Source organism: Hoplias malabaricus, chromosome 4, assembly GCF_029633855.1.
Source record: "Hoplias malabaricus isolate fHopMal1 chromosome 4, fHopMal1.hap1, whole genome shotgun sequence".
NCBI classification, from domain to species: Eukaryota; Metazoa; Chordata; class Actinopteri; order Characiformes; family Erythrinidae; genus Hoplias; species Hoplias malabaricus.
In genome coordinates this window covers 16,076,468-16,096,311 of record NC_089803.1, presented here as the reverse complement: position 1 = coordinate 16,096,311, position 19,844 = coordinate 16,076,468, and the positions used below count along the sequence as shown (strand labels likewise).

General features: G+C 40.4%; 1 protein-coding gene across 11 annotated transcripts; it reads left to right on the top strand.

Moving 5' to 3' along the window:
* Nucleotides 1-13,204: 13,204 nt before the first annotated feature.
* Nucleotides 13,205-19,277, top strand: LOC136694318 (uncharacterized). Of its 11 annotated transcripts, XM_066667786.1 has the most exons (8): nt 13,205-16,351; nt 16,489-16,582; nt 16,684-17,152; nt 17,238-17,727; nt 17,829-17,900; nt 18,409-18,479; nt 18,561-19,021; nt 19,100-19,277. In XM_066667786.1, the coding sequence occupies exons 1-4, from the start codon at nt 16,221-16,223 to the stop codon at nt 17,360-17,362; spliced, it is 819 nt and encodes a 272-aa protein (XP_066523883.1). In that variant the 5' UTR covers nt 13,205-16,220; the 3' UTR covers nt 17,363-17,727; nt 17,829-17,900; nt 18,409-18,479; nt 18,561-19,021; nt 19,100-19,277. The 11 variants fall into 11 exon arrangements, with proteins under 11 accessions (XP_066523883.1, XP_066523884.1, XP_066523882.1 ...); XM_066667787.1 differs by having other exon boundaries at nt 13,205-13,878; nt 13,985-14,225; nt 14,307-14,783; nt 14,862-16,351; nt 16,684-19,021; XM_066667785.1 differs by having other exon boundaries at nt 17,238-17,900.
* Nucleotides 19,278-19,844: the final 567 nt, after the last annotated feature.

Below are 19,844 nucleotides of genomic sequence, written 5' to 3'. Positions count from 1 at the left end.
AATTTAATAAATACTTAGTGCTCACTTGCGTAGTTCAGGTGACGTTTAAAGACCACGAGAGAGTCTGCTGTCCAGACAGTGAGGGCCAATGTGATTTCAATCCATCATGTGTCCAGGACGGAGAAGAGTCTTGATGCTTGTTTCTTGAAGGATGGGGGTCAGGCTGTACTTAATGAGTAAAAAGTTCAAAGTACAGTTCAGCTCTGGACAATTCCCACAAGCTCAGGGGAGGCTGATCCATTCTTGGCTTTGAAGGCAAGCATCAACATGTAACGCAACTACTACAGGAAGGGGGTGCTCCAGCCAGGTGATGTGGGAATACAGCAAGCCTGAAATAATGCTGCATTCTGAAACAGTAGATTAACATAGTTTAGTTTAGACTTCCTTAATTTAGTCCTTTATTTAGATTGAGCATAAATTAATTGTGTTATCATGAGTTACACACAGTAGGAAAAAAATCCACGATAAAATGCATTGAACTGTAAGGAGGCAGAGATCCTCAATGGTGCCAAACCAAAGCTCAGAACTCAAAAACCCTATTGTGAGAGCCCAATGAATCTTAAAACCTGAAAAAGACAGCCAATACAGTTTGAATGCCACCTTTTTAAAAAAAAATCCACTGTAAGAAACCCACTATTTTGTTAAAACATAACCTTTAAAAATGACCATTTCAAATTAAGTTTATACTTTTCAAATGACAGCCAATGTTTTGATCGCATCTTAGGTGTAATTTTTTCTAAGAAACCCACAATTTTTATTTTTTGGTGAATACATTATGACTTTTTCACATATAACACACACAAAAAAACAAAGATGCACATGTAAGGGAGAACGCAAAAGAGTGAAAGAATGTAACACACTACAAAAATTGAGGCAAGGACAGCACTTTCAACTCTCATTAACTGATATGCCCTTAAGAGACCTAAGTCTAAGGTGTGTGTTTGCGGCACACAGTCCCTACTCTTTTGGTATGGGTGTTACGGATAAGAGAATGTTTCATTCATTGTCTGTAACTGCTTATCCAGTGCAGATTTGGGCGGGTCCAGAGCCTTCCTGGAATCACTGGGTGCAAGGGGAACACACCCTGGAGGGGGCGCCAGTCAAACACACACATATTTTGAGTCACCAATCCATCTACCAACGTGTGTTTTTGGACCATAGGAGAAAACTGGAGCACCCAGAGGAAACCCACACAGACACTGGGCACTGGGAGTGGGAGTCAACTGGAGTGGGACTTGAACCCACAACTTGCAGGTCCCTGGAACTGTGTGCCTACGTCACTACCTGCTGCGCCACCGTGCTCCTCCGCTTTTGTTCAATTATTTATTGAATGTATGAATAGATTTTCAGGAAACAAAGTTAGACAAATTAGAATTCTTTATCTTCCTGTAGTTTCAGAAGAAAGACTGGAAACTTCTTACCCACTCCCACAGCTAGTAGATTATCACCTCTGCTAACTGTACAACTTACACACTTGATGCAATTCCATAAAAATAACTCAAATAAGTACTGCCAGTTATTATCAATCCTCTTTTAACTATTGTAAACTCATCCCTTAGCCTGGGCCATGTACCCAAAGCTTTTAAACTAGCAGTAATTTAACCTCTGATCAAGAACCCAAACCTTGATTTAAGTATATTGCACTCCAGCCACCAGAGGGCAGCGGCACACTGCCAATCAGCCATAACACCCCGCACCTGGTGACAGGTCTATAAAGACTCACTAGAAGCATCCTGAGTGGCTGGTTCTTTGGCACTACATGTGTGAGAGAGTCTGGCTGGTAATTTTGGTATCTGTCTGCACATCGTTCCAGGTTTCTGAGTGGTCTTGCTTGCCTTCTCATACTTTTTTTTTTCTTTTTCCTTTCTTCTCCCAGTTGGAAGTTACTCACCAAACCTGTGTTTCTCCAGGTAGCCAAGTTCCAACCTCACTGGGAGCTACCATTATACATGTTGTTCAGGCCTATTTCAAACCTACCATTTGTCTAAGAAAAAAAGCTGTGGCCCAACAACTTGGTTCATATCTACTTAAGAATCATATATATGAAAAATTCCAACCTGGATGCAGGCCTCATAGTACTGAGACAGCTCTAGTCAAAATAACAAATGATCTTCTTGTCTCTGATCAAGGCCATGTATCCCTGTTGGTGCTTCTTGACCTCAGCGCAGCTTTCAAATAGACCACAAAATTCTCCTAGAAAGGTTAGAAAACATGGTTGGAATCATGGACAGCCCTATAGTGGTTTAAGTCTTACTATTTAAAGTAAACTATCTTCCAATTATTCAAAAGTAAGATTTGGAATACCACAAGGCTCTATTTTAGGACCATTATTTACATTTTACATGATACCCCTAGGCACCAATATAAGAAACCATTTTAACTTTCATTGTTATATAGATGACAGCTGTACATTTCAGCCAAGCCTGATGACAAAAACAGATTTAAGAAAATAGAGGACCGTGTAAAACACGTGAAGGGTTGCATGTTGCGTCAGCTTCCTCCTTCTAAACCATAAAAGGTCCTGCTTCTGGGTCCAAAAGTGGCAAGAAACAAGTGATCAGATTTAACTTTAAATATCGCTGACTTTCCAGTAAAACCTGGTTCATCAGCAAGAAATCTTGGTGTCATAACTGCCCTGGATTTATCATTTGATCTTCGCAACATTGCCAAGTTTAGAAGTGCCTTTATTACTTCAAGGCTTGACTATTATAGCGTACTACTGTCAGGATGCACCAGCAGAAATTTAAGTAAACTTCAACTAGTTCAAAATGCTGCAGCCAGGGTCCTCACTAAAACTAGAAAATTCAATCATACATAAGGAAAGTTCAGTTTTACAGTAGCAAACCAATGCATCGTTAGGATTCTCTACTAAAGAATTTGGTTTGCTGTTCCTGTCTTGTTAGGAATTTGCACCATAGGCTGCTGTAAAGGGCAATGGCATTCCACTACTAGGCTATATTCAACCAACACAACACTTTTTAATACAATAACATTCAATACAAGTCATGGGTTGTAATTGTTATGATGTGAGTGTCTGGTTTCAGAGTGCAGCACTAATGGAAACAAAGAGGAAAGGTGGATGTATCTCATACAGCTCCTATACCTGAGCTGGAAAGAGTATGACACTCAAGCACAGAAGCACTCTGCCTCCCTGTGTCCCTCCGTGTAGCACAGTGAGGGAAAAAAAAAATGTGGGAGATTCATAAAGACTGCAGCTGGAGTCAGTGCTTCAAGAACCACCACGCACAGATGTATAAGCCACTCTTAAACAAGAGACAGCATCAGAAGCATTTCACCTGAGCTAAAGACAAAAAGGACTAGACTGCTGCTGAGTGTCCAAAGTAATGTTCTCTAATGAAAGTAAATGAGGCATTTCCTTAGGAAATCAAGGTCTCAGCCTGGAGGAAGAGAGGAGAGGCACAGAATCCATGTTGATTGAGGTCCAGTGTAAAGTTTTTGGGTTTGGTAAACTGGATTTCTTTAGCTTTGAACAACTTATAGGAAAAGAATCTAAATCAATGAAGAGAATAAATGGAGAATGAAGTATAGGGTTAAATGATAAAGGCAATGTCAGGATATGACTTGTACACCATTATCCAGATTGTTTAGGTTTAAAGGACACGTTGAAGATGTAAATCAGAGGAAGGTTACTTGTTGCATACTTTGTGATTTAATATATATTTAGATTTTATTTCATACTAGATCATTTATTTTGGGCAATGCAGCCGTTTTACCAGGGGCATATAAGTATATTAGAAGTTGCATTCAGACTAGTATTATGCTGGCTAGAAACATTATATGGTTTCACATTTTAGAGAGTGGGAAAAGTAGATCTTACCATGTATGGATAAATATTTATACTACGCTCAAATATAGTTATCTGTATGTCATATGATGTTATGTATACAGATATATAAAAGGTGTATAAGTATGTGTGCATAAATACATATGTGGATTTATTTGGGTTTTTCCCCCTCAAGTGATTTTTACCAGAACCTTTGCATATGAAAAATGAATTTATCAATAACCAGGCACTTTTGTTCGCAGAGATTATGACATGAAAGGATTCATAATCCCCACCAGGGAAGGTGGTTAAAATTGTTATACAATATGTAGGTTACGTTTTAGGTGCTCTGTCAATAAAACAAAAACTAGAGACGTTCATATTTATAAAAATATTTAATATTGAAATTCATTCTCTTTAATGCTTGAAAATGCGGGGGGAGTTTTATGCTTAGTTTGTTTGCTGTATAGTAGTCAATTCTACACACTGAAAAGTTAACTGTATGTAATGTTATATATATTGTTTATTACTTGCAAGTTCTGTTTTGTTCTGCATTCTGTGGCAACTGTCGTTCGGATAACTGAGGTGAAGCTTGTTCTTGGGAAATTTAAAACAAGCTGAAGTTTAATCGGACCAATCAGAGCCTAAAATTAATTCACCAAATCAGAGCCTGAATTTAGACTGAGAGGAAGTTTAATCAGGTGATCAGGTTCACCCGATGAGAGTTGAGTTTAGACGCTGGGATTAATTTGATAGGCTGGGTGTTTTTATACCTAAGGCTATATATTGACTATCACTTCATATACTCACACTGAGAACTGAGCTTTGCAGCTTGTTGTTTTCATTGGGTTTGTACTGGTGTTGATACTGCTTTTCTTCAAAGTTCTCTAGAAATTCAACTTCAGTGACGTCTTACTGCTGGATAATCTGGTAGGTGCGAGGTTTTAATTCAAAATTGTAAAAAGAAGTTTTCTTGTATATTAATAGAAAATAAATATTGCTGTGTGGTGCTTGTTTCATTTTGAGGTTAAACTTTTAAAGTAAAAAGTCAGATAATCTACTTCAGTGTTTCGGATGAATTTATAAAGTGCTACGTCGTATTTTTGCATGTAGCTACATCGGTGGGGAGAAAGTTCAAAATGGCGCTTGTATGCTGTAAAAATAAAGGCTTCCTCCATTTTGTGGTGGGAACGATTTGGTTCTTTTCAACGACTGTATTTTCGCGCGGCGCCGACTACAGTGATTTGAATCGGAGTTCAGAGTTGTTTTCTTCATGCTGTGTACGAAACTCACTTCTACTGCTCAGGGTCGTTCTGAAAAACCGTTCTCTTAGACGTTGTGGCTTAGGGCTTTTAAAATACATGGTTGTGGAGAACTATTCAGTGCCGTTCCGTAAATGAACGACCGAGAGAGCAGCGGTGGTCGAGCGAGGTAAAGAGTGAATGGGGAGAGCGCGGCGTTAGCGAGAACAAATCATTTACTTTGAAAAAACAATTGTAATAACAGTTTCCTGGTTATGGTTGATGTTTTCTAAATGGACAAAAGAAATTGCTATTAAACGTATAGCGCACCGAGCACTAGATGCTGACTATATTCCTTTCCAATTGATTATTAATATATTTGAGATCACCGCGACCCTGAAATGGAAAAGCGGAAAAGATGCACGTATATTCGAGATTGTAGTAAACTCCTGAACCGATACCTTAGCTGCCTTTTAATATTACTTCATGAAGTTGTCAAAAGACGAGACACTTTTACACTGTAAAAGCTCCAAGGTGTTTTGGATGAATTTATACAGTGCTATATCATATGTTTGCGTGTACTTAAGTTGGGAGAATGTTTAAAATGGCACTTGTATGCTGTTAAAATCAGGGCTTCCTCCATTTTATGGCGGGAACGATTCGTTTCTTTTCAACGTCTGTATTTTCGTGTGGAGCCGAGTACAGTGATTTGAATCGGAGTTCAGTGTTTGTCTGCTGTGCGCTAACTTAATTGGACTATATATTCACTTCTACTGCTCAGGATCATTTTGAAAAACAGACAGACGCTGTGGCTTAGGGTTGTTAACGATGAGAATGAACACAAGGTTGAGTTTCGGTTAATTCAGTTCCCCTTGCTCCTCCTTGTGTGTGAAATCATGACGTTGCATGTCGCAGCATTCATAAGAACAATCGGTGTGCGCCAGGTTTGTACTTCAAAGACTTGTTGATTAAGACTGTTTTGTTATTCACTGTATTATGCACGTAGAAAAGTTGTTTCTATTTAGTGTATTGAAGCTGGAGTGCATTTCAGTCACAAATGATAAAAAATACAATGTTAATTTGGAGAGAAAGTTAAAAAAATATAATGAACTTAGTGAGAAAGATATAAAAGGTTTGTGCACTGAGCACTAGTTACTGATTCTCTTGTATTCCCATTGTTTATATATTTGAGACAGTAACGTTGGTTGAAGAGGTGTAATTGTAGTACTGGGAAATATGAGCACAAATCAATCATGATTAATTGTACATTCTACGATTACTGGCATTCTACGAATGTTCATCCTTGTTTTTTGAGAACTGTTCATATTTGGTGTTTTTTTTTTTTAAAAAAATAGGTTTTCAACTGTTAATTCCATATTGATTACAAAATTTTATTACTAACGTAAAAAGCTCTACATGGGCTCACTCTTGAAAACCTGCAAGACATTATTTTCTATCACAAACCTTTAAGATTACTCAGATCACAGGGTACTTGACCTCTAATAGTTCCCAGGTTTCAGAAGGCCTCAGCTGGGGAAAGGTGTGTTTTTTTTTTTTTTTTTTTTATAAAGCCCCCAACTCTGGAATGATCTACCAGTAAATGTTCTGGACTCAGACTCTTCTGGATGCCAGTGTTTCAGGGCACTCCCACGTCTGTGTCCTTCTGGTTCTCAGCTTTTAGTAAAGCTGTCATAGTCAGATCGGCCGGAGTAATTTTATGTTTACATTCTGTTTTCCATTCACCCAAACAGATATAAACTAATTCCATCCCTATACCTTTTTCCGAGTAGATGAACACCTACCTGTCCGGCTAGATGCTGATTGGATGACTGTCCAGCTCCTGCTCCTTGCTTCATACCAGCTGCCCATGCTCTAACTACTGCCACTTGCCTTGGATTGGCTGCCCACACTACATTGAAGTTTTTATGGACTTCTACTAAGACTATTAATAAGAGTAATAATAACGTCATCATCATTGTTGCTTACATTATATATACTGTGATTGTATCAGTACACATGAGCATAACAGCAGTCGTACGGGATGGTATAGGATCTTTTAATTTTTGTAAATAACTTGTAGGTAGATTGACCAAATTGAGTTTTTTTTCTCCCTCACCACACAGCTCAGTACACAGTAACCTCCTGAAATTCAAATGTCGACTTCTATGACTGGGCTTCACAATGTTCTTTGTAGAGGAGGTAAGAATTGACTGCAGCCATGTTGAGGAAACGAAAGAAAAGTTTTATACCCTGTATAATTCTGAAGTCTTTTGTCTGACAGGTCAACTCCACCCACATACTTGTTGTGTTCTTTCACAGCTTCAGGTATGGGAAAGTTTCTAACCTGTCATGTTCCGTCAGCTTGTTTCTACCTTCTTTTTATGACATTCCCAGAAGAAGCCTTGTGAACAGTGGAGCAAACAGACCTCTTTTGTATCCAGCCATTTCACAAAGGAGAACACTCTGATCCATCGCAAACTTCCCCACTCTGATTTTTTCGTCATACAGTTGGCCTTCGTTTTTGGAAATCCAATCCTGTTCTCTCTTACTGTGCCACATGCCCCAAACTTCATTTTGAAAAGATCCTGGAAGAGTCAGGTTTCTGTAAAAGTTGTCCCAGTAAAAAATGTACCCTGTCCCAAGAAACACTGGTTTAATGAGAGACTAGAGTCATAACTCAGTTCTTGGCCAATTGCATATATGTCTTTACCTGTGTAAACATTGAAGTCACATGTGTATCCATTTGTTGAGCCACTCAGCACAGAGTTTGTGATTTTACCCAGCAAAATGCTAAAGGAGGATGTCAAATGTGAATTCTGACTTGTGTACACGATGTCCCAGCTGTACCTAAGACATGAGGATGCTGTATACTTTTTTTTATTTCTTTTTTTCCTCTCTTCTCTCTTTTTGCTTGAGAGGCGCAGGTCCAGAATGTAGTCCACCACAAGTTCAGGCAGCAGGTACCGGATCTTTGCCACTGGAGGGGAGACTGAAGACTACACTGCAAAACAGAAATAGTGTAGCAAGTCAAACTGCTTTTGTATCATTGTTGGGATTTTAAGTCGAACTATAGATGAATCTTAAATGAAGTGCCGCTTATCTGTTTAAAAATAAATAAATAAATAAATAAATTGTGAATTTTTTTCCTCTCTACCCTCATTTTGCTGTAGAGATTCCGGTCCAGAATGTAGTCCACCACAGGTTCAGGCAGCAGGTACGGGAAGCTCTGACCCTTGCAGAGAGCTTGTCTCAGGAGAGTGTATGAGATGTCGTTGGTCACCCACTCTTGGACGATGTTCTCACAGTGCTGGTGGAGCAGATCGGACACACTCTCCCATTCTTCTTCACTCCCCTCCAGTGTTGTCTTCTCAGACTGTAGTGTCCTGTAGTGTCCTAGTGAACTTGGATGTCTCCATCCACTCGGACTGCTCACTCTCCCAGTCATCCACAGTGATCCCGGTGGAGCTCTCTGGTGCTAATCTGGCCATTTCTACCGGATGCCAGGTCGCAGCCCGTTCCTTCTTCTTGTAACCGTCGCCTAAAGGACAGATAATACCTTTCTCCAATAGGTACCTTCCAGTGCTCTTCAGATGATCCCGCATCAGCATGTTTGTGATGGGGTCAAAAGACCCACATGCCAAAAGAACGACTCGGTTTGAATCCCAGATGTCTCACTACAGTGTAAAGGAGGATGTCAAATGTGAATTCTGACTTTTGTACACAATGTCTAATCTGTACCTGAGGTGTGAGGATGCTGTAGACTTTTTTTTTTTTTTTCTCTCTCTCTACTCTCATTTTGTTGGAGAGGCGCTGGTCCAGAATGTAGTCCACCACAGGTTAAGGCAGCAGGTACAGGCCGCTCTGACCCTTGCAGAGAGCTTGTCTCAGGAGAGTGTATGAGATGTCGTTGGTCACCCACTCTTGGACGATGTGAATGTTCTCAGTGTTGGTGGAGCAGATCTGACTCTCCCATTCTTCTTCACTCCCGCCAGTGTTGTCTTCTCAGACTTCAGTGTCCTGCTCTTTCTGCTTGCTCTTTTCCAGCTATTTGTCGTGGTGGTGCCGGAGGACCTTGGATGCCTCCATCCACTCGGACTGCTCACTCTCCTAGTCATCCACAGTGATCCAGGTGGAGCTCTCTGTTGCTACTTTAGGGGGTTAGGGTATTTATCACGAAAGTGTCCCGGCGCCATAGACTTTAGCACAGAAATGTCCCGCATTACCATTCCGTCCCGGGATATAACCACCCCATTCATTTTCCCATAGGTATTACATCTACCAATTACTATTACCAAAGTGGCCCGGTACTGCAACGCCAGGGCGGCTTGGTGGGTAGGTAGCTGGCGGGTGCTGGTCAGTCTGACAAGATGGCGGCCGTGACGTCACTTCCGGTCCGGACTTAAGGGATAGGCCAGGGAACCGTTCGGACCACTTTCGGGTCGAAGTGACCGATCGGCTTGAAACTCGGTGGGGGGGTAGCAGGGGGGTCACTGGTCAGTCTGACAAAATGGCGGCCGTGACGTCACTTCCGGTCGGGAGTTATAGGCCTTTTTCTAAAGTCGATCGTCATATCTCCGCAACGGAGTGACCGATCGACTTGAAACTTGGTGGGGGGGTAGTCGGGGGGGCGATGGTCAGAACGAGTGACCACCGGAAGTGACCACTACTTCCTGTTAGGAGTTAGGGGTATTTATTACCAAAGCGTCCCGCAGAGGCTATGGGGCTCTTAAGGCGGATCTGTGCAATTCCGCCTTAAGAGCCACCCTTTCAACGCGATCGGTTTCGATTCGTTCTTTTGCGGTTTTCTCGGCGTAGGAAGGTCGAAAAATTCTGAAACTCGGCGTACGGGACCCTGGCGCCCCCAGGAGTCGTAGGGAATTTTTTGGCGAATTGTCGCGAAACAATCGACAAGTTATTAGCAAAAAAACGAAATTCGTAATTTACGAATTTCGCAGGAACGTCGTAGAAACGCCAAATTCGACACGTAGGACCGGGGGGGGGGGAAACACCTATTAAAATTTGGGAATTTTACGACAAACGATCGACAAGTTATTCGCGAAAAACCAAACGAGCTTACGCTTAGGAAGGTCGAAATAATCGGAAATTCGGTAGGTGCGAGGGCGCCACCCTCAGGAAGGACGTATTAAAGTTTGGGAATTTTTCGTCCAACGGTCGACGAGTTATTCGCGAAAAACGGATCGAGCGTACGCTTACGAAGTTCGTAAAATTACGAAACCGCGCACGCGGGTCCGGGGTATGCCCAGGAAGGACATACTAAGGTTTGGGAATTTTAGGTGAAACGGTCGACGAGTTATTCGCGAAAAACGGATCGAGCGCACGCTTACGAAGTTCGTAAAATTACGAAACCGCGCGCACCTGACGGGAGTGCCCATGAAGGTCATATTGAAACTAGGTGACGATGACTTCAAAACTTTTTGAAAAAACTTAAGATGAGGTCCGAGGCCCAGTTGTTTCCTGGGGTCAAAGGTCACTTAGGAACGTCCCAGGGTCGCGGGGTTCGGGTGAGGCGAAGGTCGTGACCCTGGGAACAACATATCCGAAGGTGGTGACCCTAGGCCAAAAGACGAAGGAGACAGGCCGGACCGGGGCCCCCCCACGAACGACATATTGAAATCTGGTGGTCCTAGGTCAAAAGGTGGAGGAGTTACGGCCGAAAAGGCGACAGGTCGCGGGGGTCGGGGAACGCTCACGAAGGGCGTAGAGCCACGAAACTTCACACGCAGGTCCGGGGCACCCTCAGGAAGGACATATTAAAATCTGGTGTTCCTAGGTCAAAAGGTCTAGGAGTTATGGCCAAAAAGCAAATTTTGGATTTGAGGCCCTTAAGGTGGTATTGACCCATAACCACCTTAAGACGTGACCCCAGTATGTGATGGGTGGTGTCCCCACAACCTGTGCCCTAAATTTTGGTGACCCTAGGCCAAAAGATGGAGGAGATATGACCCCAAAGGTCACCTGAAAAGCGCAGGATGCGTTTTGAGGCCTAGTGGTTTTCTGGGGTCAAAGGTCACTTAGGAACATCCCAGGGTCGCGGGATTCGGGTGAGGCGAAGATCCCGACCCGGGAAACAACATACTAGAAGATGGTGATCCTAGGCCCAAGGACTTATGAATTTTTAAAGAAGTGACCATATTACCAAAATGTCCTGGACACAATGGTGATATTTTCCCCTAACCCCTACTCGAATTACAATGGGTTTTAATGGGGATTTAAGGTGGAATTATGCGCTATCTTTCTGCTACGAACTAGCGATTCCACCTTAAGAGCTCGGCTCGAGTTGTTTTTCTCCTCCTGCGCAACTCAGTTACAGCCATTTTCACAACTGCGACTGACAGAGAGAGATACAGAGAGAGAGAGAATACATTTCAACCTATATAAACTACTTCGAGACGTTTAACATCTCTAAAGGTAAGTTTTTTTTGCATTGTAAAGTAGAAATATGTTTATTCTTAGCTTCGTGGGTGTTTATTAAAACAATTTTAAGTGTTATCTGTTTAAATAAACGTGTATATTTTAAGAACACGGTAATAAACGTTTCTTTTGCGTTGTACAGTTTAAATATGTTTATTCTTAGCTTCGTGTGTGTTTATTAAAGGTATTTTAAGCGTTTTTAATGCGTTGTTAAGCCGTGTTAAGCGTTTTTAAGCAGTGTTAAGAGTTGTTAAGCTGTTTTAAGCGTTGTTAAGTGTAATAAACGGTAATAAACGTTTTTTTTGGCGTTGTACAGTTTAAATAAGTTGATTCTTAGCCTCGTGTGTTTATTACATAGTTTAAGTGTTATTTGTGTTTAATACATCGTTATTAAGCATTATTAGATTTTATTTTTAATTAATTTGTATATGTTTAAGATAAAAGTGATTGTGTCGCTTCTGCTTTTTCTCAGATGCCATCACGAACTCAGATGTGCCCGCTGTGCGAGAACAATTATGCCAATCTTTCTCAGCACTTAAGGCACTATCATCTAGTCGTGAATAATGAAGAAAAACAGCTGTTATTACAGCTATCGAGTGGGCGGTAGGTATTTTTAAAAAATAAATATGATTTTAAAATATGCTTTATAAAGTAGTATTTTCTGTATGAGTGTACTGAATGACTGCTTGATTAAATACTAAAAATGTGTATTTTTTTTTTTTTTTGAAGAGTGAAGGGCAAATTTAATTGCCAAGTTCCAGGGTGTGGCGTGAAATCCATTTTGCGGATGGATAAGCACAACAAAAAGCACCATTCAGACTTGAATGTAAATATTAATTCATGTTATAAAAAATTATTAGTAGTTAATATAAAATACATGTATTAATTAAATTTGTTTTTGTTCTTTATATGTGTTCTGTGTTTCAGGAATATGAAATTGAAAGGTTTACAACATCTGCTAAACAGCAATTGGTTATCAAAAGACTCTGCACACTAATACAAAGTGGGCCCACACCAGGTGTTTCGGCATCATGCCAATCTTTTATCCAAGCTTGGGATGGGCTACACATAACCGCACCACCACCACCAGCAGGAGAAGGAGCAGCAGCAGCAACAACACCACCACCACTACCAGGAGCAGCACTGGAACCACTACCACCACCACCACCACCAGCAGGAAAAGTAGAAGCAGCTGAAACAGCAGAAGCAATACAAGCACCTGAAGAGGCTTGTGTGCTGTCAAAAGAAAGAAAAAATAATATCTGAATTACAGCAAAAGATAAAGTCTCTCGAACAGGAACTCCAGTCAAGCCAGCGAGAACTTAAATATTTCCGTCCTCTTCGTACGACAGAAGTCGAAAAATCTAAACAGAAATTTGCAAGACGAGACACCTTTAAGCCGGAGGAATGGCCGAAATATGGTAGGATATGTTTATTTTACTTATTAGTTGATTTTAATGTATTTTAAATTGTATACTAAATGTTTTATTTTTGTCTTTTTCTTTAGAGCACATATTGCAAAAGTACCTAGAGTACAACTTTGGCTCAGAATGCACGGGGAGGAAGCTTGAAAATGGAAAGATGGCCCTCACCCAGATCAGACGTTTTCTGATCTTTGCTGGGGAGGGCCATCTTTTGAAAGGTGGATTTGCCTTCCTAAAAAAACATGAAAACATCAGGATGTAAGCTAAGAGTCTATATACAAAATTTTATTTAAATAAGTATAGTCTCAGTGATTCATTTCTATTTTGTCTTTTGTGCTTTTATTGTTTTTCAGATGGGTGAACGAATTAAAAAAACAGGGATTCAAGCCAACGACCATAAAAATTAATCTGATTAATCTGAAAAGTTTTTTTATGTTTTTGTCAAATTTCCCTGGGAAGATCACACAGCTGAATCCACATGATTTCAATTGGCTGAAACTTGCTACAGGTCAGCAAGTGAAAGATATGAAAAAGGACCTTACAAGCCACAGACAGTATGTCAGGAAACTGTCGTCCAGTAAGTTTTGTGGAATGTGTCAAATTTACTATTGAGCAGGGAACAGCATAATTTATATATTTGATGCATGTGGTCTATAATTATTTTTTAGTTTGTGTGACAGAAAACCTTGTCAGCAAGCAAGACATGGCTGCGTTTAGGCGTGAAGCGAGGAGGATAATTCCTAAGAAGCTGGGTAGGTTTTGTCCTATAACAAATACTTGTTTGGTTATGTTGGTTATTCAAAGTTGTAATGTTTTGTTTATTTTATGTGTAGAACAACTTAGGAAGATCAAAAATAGGAACTGCCTACAACAAATATTCGGCCTTATGGCCGGATATTTTGTAGTTGGTACAGGTCATAGGACCGGTGTGTTGACGAACTTGACGGTTGGTGAGGTGACGGGTGCTGAGCCTGGTGACGGCAGCGTCGTTATAGAAGTAAGCTTTTACATTTAAGTTATTCAACATGTTGACTTGAGTTACACTTAATATCTTTGATGATAAATATATTGCATTGCTTTTATCTTTCTATTCAATGGCAAAGCATAAATCAGCGGGAACATACGGTTTTGCCCAGCTGTTTAAGTACAGAGGAGTACAGCTGGTTTATGACGCTGCTGTCACTGCGCCAACAGTTTGAAGGGGCACAGTCCAACTTTTTCTTCTTCTCTGCCTCGGGTGGCCGCTGCGTGAAAATTCTGAGTTATTTTCAATCTGAGTGGACCAGGATGGGGTTTGGGGGAAGGTTCAACTTCCGCCATTTTCGAACAACCATGGTTCACTATGTAAGTAAGCATTTATTTGTGTGATAATAAGGTAACCATGTTAAGAAAATGATGGGTTGTAATTTGTATTTTCTGTTTTAGACCAAGAATCTTTCACCGTCCAAAAAGCGCAGAATTCACAAAGCCATGTGCCATTCCGAGGCAGTGGCTGAAAAATTTTATGTCCCTTTGAACAATCCTGAAGAGGCTGCTATCCAGCAAGCAGCCATCGAGGATTGTGCCCCAGCACCCGTCGCCACCACCGTATTGCCAGCAACAGCACCCGTCATCGTCAACATTTCTCCAGCCACATCGGACGCTTCCCGGACTGAAGTGACCTATCCAAACTCACCTCCCACGGTTTCTTCACTGCGTAGGTCAGCTAAAAGGAGGCTAGACTACGTAGACTCACCGTCCATTATCCCTAAACGGGCCAATGTCCATTCCATTGACAGTTCTTCTAGCGATGAGGAATATACAAGGCGTCCGATTATCATTGAAAGTGACAGTTCCGACAGTTCCGAAAATTTACTTCCACTTAACAAAACTGGATTGATTGAGAACACTCCAATTAAAGCAGTAAGTTAAACAATGTATGTTTTATTTAACATATCAAATTATTATGTGTCCTAACTTCTATTCTTTTATCTTTTTCAGATGCTGGGAACACAGTCATCACAAAAGATGAAGGAGATATGACCCCAAACGTCATCAAAAAAGCACACTGAGTTTTGAGGCCCAGTTGTTTTCTGAGGTCAAAGGTCACTTAGGAACCTCACAGGGTCGCGGGACTCGGGTGAAGCAAAGGTCACGACCCTGTAAACAACATATCTGAAGATGGTGACTCTAGGCCAAAAGATGGCGATATGACCCCAAAGGTTATGCAAAAAGCATAGGATGCGTTTTGAGGCCTAGTGGTTTTCTGGGGTCAAAGGTCACTTAGGAACGTCGCGGGATTCGGGTGAGGCAAAGGTCCCGACCCTGGAAACAACATTTGTGAAGATGGTGACCCTAGGCCCAAGGGTCAGGGACTTATTAATTTTTAAAAGAATTGACCATATTACCAATCCGTCCATGGCCGCAATGGTGATTTTTGCCCCTAACCCCCTAACAGGGTTTGTATTACTAAAACGTCTTGGACGCAATAGTGAGATTTTCCCCTAACCAATAGGTAATATAATGGGTTTTAATGGGTATTTAAAGTGGAATTATGCGCTATTGTTTTTCGCTAAGGACTAGCGATTCCACCTTAAGTGCTCGGATCAGCTCGTTTCTCTCCTCCTAATTGCGCAGCTCAGTCAGAGCCATTTTCACACTTGCGACTGACAGAGAGAGATTTCAACGTTCATAAACAGAGGTGAAAGGAATAACATCGACAAATGTAAGTTTATTTTGCATTGTAAAGTATAAATGTTTATTCTTAGCTTCGTGGGTGTTTATTAAAGGTTTTTTAAGCGTTGTTAAGCCTTATTAAGCTTTTGTATGCGTGTGTGTTTTCAGTTTAAATGAACGTGTACATGTTATGAAAACGATAATAAACGTTTGTTTTGCGTTGTACAGTATACATATGTTCACTGTTAGCTTTGTGGGTGTTTATTAAAGGTTTTTTCTTAAGCGTTTTTTGTGTGTTTTCTGTTTAAATGAACGTGTATAGGCTATGAAAACGGTAATAAACGTTTGTTTTGCATTGTACAGTATACATATGTTCATTGTTAGCTTCGTGGGTGTTTATTAAAGGTTTTTTAAGCGTTTTTAAGCGTTGTCAAGCCTTGTTAGCCGTTTTTTGTGTTTTCTGTTTAAATGAACATGTATGTTATGAAAACGGTATTAAACGTTTGTTTTGCGTTGTACAATTGAAATGTGTTTATTCTTAGCCTTGTGGGTGCTTATTACATCATCGTTAAGCGTTAATAGTGTGTTTATTACATCGTTATTAAGCATTAGTGTTTTTTGTTTTAATTAATGTGTAGATATTTAAAATAAAAGTTATTATGTGTCACTTATGCTTTTTCTCAGATGCCGTCCCGAAACCAGCTTTGCCCCCTTTGCCACAATGAATATGCGAATCTTTCGCAACATTTGAATCGGCTTCATCTAGTGTCAAATGGTAATGAGAAGCTTCTGCTATTGCAGCTGTCAAGTGGACGGTAGGTATTTTTAAAAAATAAATTATAATAAATATGATTTTGAAATATGCTTTATAAAGTAGTATATTCTGTATATGAGTGTACTGAATGATTGGTTGATTAAATACTAAAAATGTAATTTTGTTTTTTATTTGAAGAGTGAAAGGAAAGTTTTCCTGCCTGGTTCCTGGCTGCTTTAAAAAAGACATCGTGCGGCTGGACAAACACAAGTCTCATCATGGAGACTTAAATGTAAAAACTCATTTATGTTATAAAAAAAATAATTAGTAGTTAATATAAAATTCATGTATTAATTTAATTTGTTTTTGTATTTTATGTGTTCTGTGTTTCAGGATGACGAATCTGAAAAATTTACAAACTTGGCAAAACGGCGGGTCATTATTGATAATTTAATAAATCTTATCAAGAGTGGGCCCACGCCACCGATATCAGTGTCGACCCTGAGCTTCATTGAATCATCTGAAGGTGTTGACGTCAGTGGTGCCAAAACACAGCAACAACAAGAAGAAGAGGCAGCCGGAAAATTGTGTGTGGGAAGTGTTGATGCACCAATCCCTGCTGAACAGAGCGTGGGTGCATCAACCTCCCACGCACCATGTGAAGTCCAATCTGTCACAGAGAGTGAGAAAGACAAAATTATTGTAGAGTTAAGACAGAAGATCAAATCACTACAGGATCAACTTGAGGCAAGCAGAAGGGAGCTCACGTACTACCGTACGTTGAGCTCTATTCAGGTGACAAGCAAGAGGCAAAAGTTCTCAAAAAGGGACACGTTCCAGGAAGGGGAATGGCCGAAATATGGTAGGCTATATTTATTTAACTTATTAGTTGATTGTAATGTATTTTAATTTGTATAGTAAATGTTTTATTTTTGTCTTTTTTTTAGAACACATACTGCAGAAGTACCTGCAGTATCAGTATGGCGAGGGCTGCGAGGGCAAAAGACTTGAAAATGGAAAGATGGCCCTCACTCAGATTAGAAGATTTCTCATCTTTGCTGGGGAGGGCTAACTTCTGAAAGGAGGTTTTTCCTTCTTACAAAAGCATGAAAACATCAGGATGTAAGCTAAGAGTCTATATACTAAATTCTATGTATATAAGTGTAGTCTCCGTGATTCATTTCTATTTTGTCTTTTGTGCTTTTACTGTTTTTCAGATGGGTGAGTGAACTGAAAAAGGACGCATTTAAGCCAACAACCATAAAGATAAATCTGTTAAATTTAAAAAGTTTTTTCATGTTCCTTTCAAATTATCCCACAAAATGGACACATGTAAACGCATGCCACTTTAATTGGCTAAAAATTGCAATTAGCCAACAAATAAAAGAGCTGGAGACTTGACGAGCCACCGTCAAAACGTCCGCAAACTGTCTTCTAGTAAGTGTTGTGGAATATCTTCAACTTTCTATTGAGCAGGGAACAATATTATATATTTGATGCATTAGGGTTTATGATTTTTTTTAATGTTTGTGTGAAAGAAAAACTTGTTAATAAAGAAGACATGGCGGCGTATCGACGTGAGGCCAGGACACTCATTCCTAAGAAGCTGGGTAAGTTTTGTCCTATAAACACATACTTGTTGGGTTATGTTGGTTATTCAAACTTATGTTGGAATGTTTTGTTTATTTTATGTGTAGAACAACTTAGGAAAAACAGGAGCAGGGCATGCCTGCAACAAGTATTCTGCCTAATGGCCGGATACTTTGTTGTTGGAACGGGGCACCGCACTGACGTCTTGACTAACCTTACGGTCAAAGAGGTGACGGATGCAGAGTCTGGGGAGGGCGGCAGCGTTGTGATAGAAATAAGCTTTTACATTTAAGTTATGCAGTATGTTGACTTGAGTTACACTTAATATGTTTGATGATAAACATAATGCATTGCTTTTATTCAAAGGTCGCCCAGCACAAATCGGCTGCCACATACGGCTTTGCCCAGCTTTGCTTGAGCAAGGAAGAGTTTAGCTGGTTCACAACGCTGCTAGAACTTAGATCTGGACTTGAAGGGGCACAATCTAAATTTTTCTTTTTCTCTGCCTCGGGTGGCCGCTGCATGAAGACATGAAGATTCTTCTATACTTCCAGACAGAGTGGACCAGGATGGGTTTTAGAACCACCATGGTCCACCATGTAAGTATGCATTTATTTGCGTGATGATAAGGGAACCATGTTAAGAATATGATGGGTTGTAATTTGTTTTTTGTGTTTTAGACCAAAAATCTGTCTCCAACGAAGAAAAGAATCCACAAAGCTATGTGCCACTCTAAGGCAGTGGCAGAGAAATTTTACGTTCCATTGAATAATCCTAAAGAGGCTGCTGAGGTGGCTGCTATCCAGTTAGCAGCCATTGATGATTGTGCCCCAGCACCCCTCATCTGTACAGAATCGCCAATTGGATCTGACATCTCCCGGCCCGCCAGAATTGAAATCGCGTATTCAACCTCCCCTCCCTCTGTGTCTTCGGTGCCAAGGTTGGCCAAAAGGAGGTTGGAGTACACGGAGTCGCCTTCCTCCATCCCCAAACGGGCGAATGTCCAATATAGACAGTGAAAGCTCTTCAAGCGAGGACGAATGCAGCAGCAGACGTCCAGTTGTCGTGGAAAGCGACAGCTCTGACGACTTAATGCCAATCAACAAAAGTGGACTGGTACAGCGCACCCCAATCAAAAGCAGTAAGTTAAACAATATATGTTTTATTTAACATATCTAATTATTATGTGTCCTAAGTTCTATTCTTTTATCTTTTTCAGATGCTGCGAACACAGTCGGTGACAGGGCATGAGTATGCAATTTCACCGACGATAGTCATGACATCACCAGCATTTCGGAAAATTAAGCTCAAATCACCAATGGTTAGACTATATCGCTGTGATGAAAAGTAGTAAAAACATGACTATCATTGGTTAAATTGCATACTCATGCAGTTTCTTGTACATAATTGTAAATAGTTGTTTTCAATACACATACACTGATAAAACACACAAACATTATGTTTTATAAGGTTTTATTAGGCGTTTTTATATTTATCATTGTTGTTGTTGTTATTTGATTGTTAATAAATATTTATTAATGTTATCACTTGACTTGTTATTACTAATCCACCCACACATCATTTGAAAGCAAGGATGTGGTTTGAGGCCTACTAACTTTGAGTTGAAAGGACACTTAGAATAGTCATAGGATCGTGGGCTTCAGGTGAGTTAAAGTTTAGTATGTAGGAAACAACATATCTGAGTTTGGTGAACTTATTTTAAGGGTCATAAGTCCCTGACCCTTGTGCCTAAGTGCCGTATCACAGATGTGTCCCATGGGACGCTTTGGTGATTTTTTTTCCCCCAATCCCTACTTTTCGACCATTTTTAAAAAAACGGGACACATTGGTAATCCTGGAAACAGGAAATAGTAGTTATAATCCGGACCCTAGCTAACCCTACCCCGATTGGTAATACAAACCCGGTTATGGGGTTAGGGGATATATAACCAAAACGGCTCGGA

Excerpts from the sequence above, each read along its gene's own strand:
- LOC136694318 (XM_066667780.1), top strand. The coding sequence starts at position 16,221 with ATGCCGTCCCGAAACCAGCTTTGCCCCCTTTGCCACAATGAATATGCG. Across the intron at positions 16,583-16,683 it reads CTCATCATGGAGACTTAAAT|GATGACGAATCTGAAAAATT; the intron begins GTAAAAACTCAT and ends TCTGTGTTTCAG. Across the intron at positions 17,153-17,237 it reads AGGGGAATGGCCGAAATATG|AACACATACTGCAGAAGTAC; the intron begins GTAGGCTATATT and ends TCTTTTTTTTAG.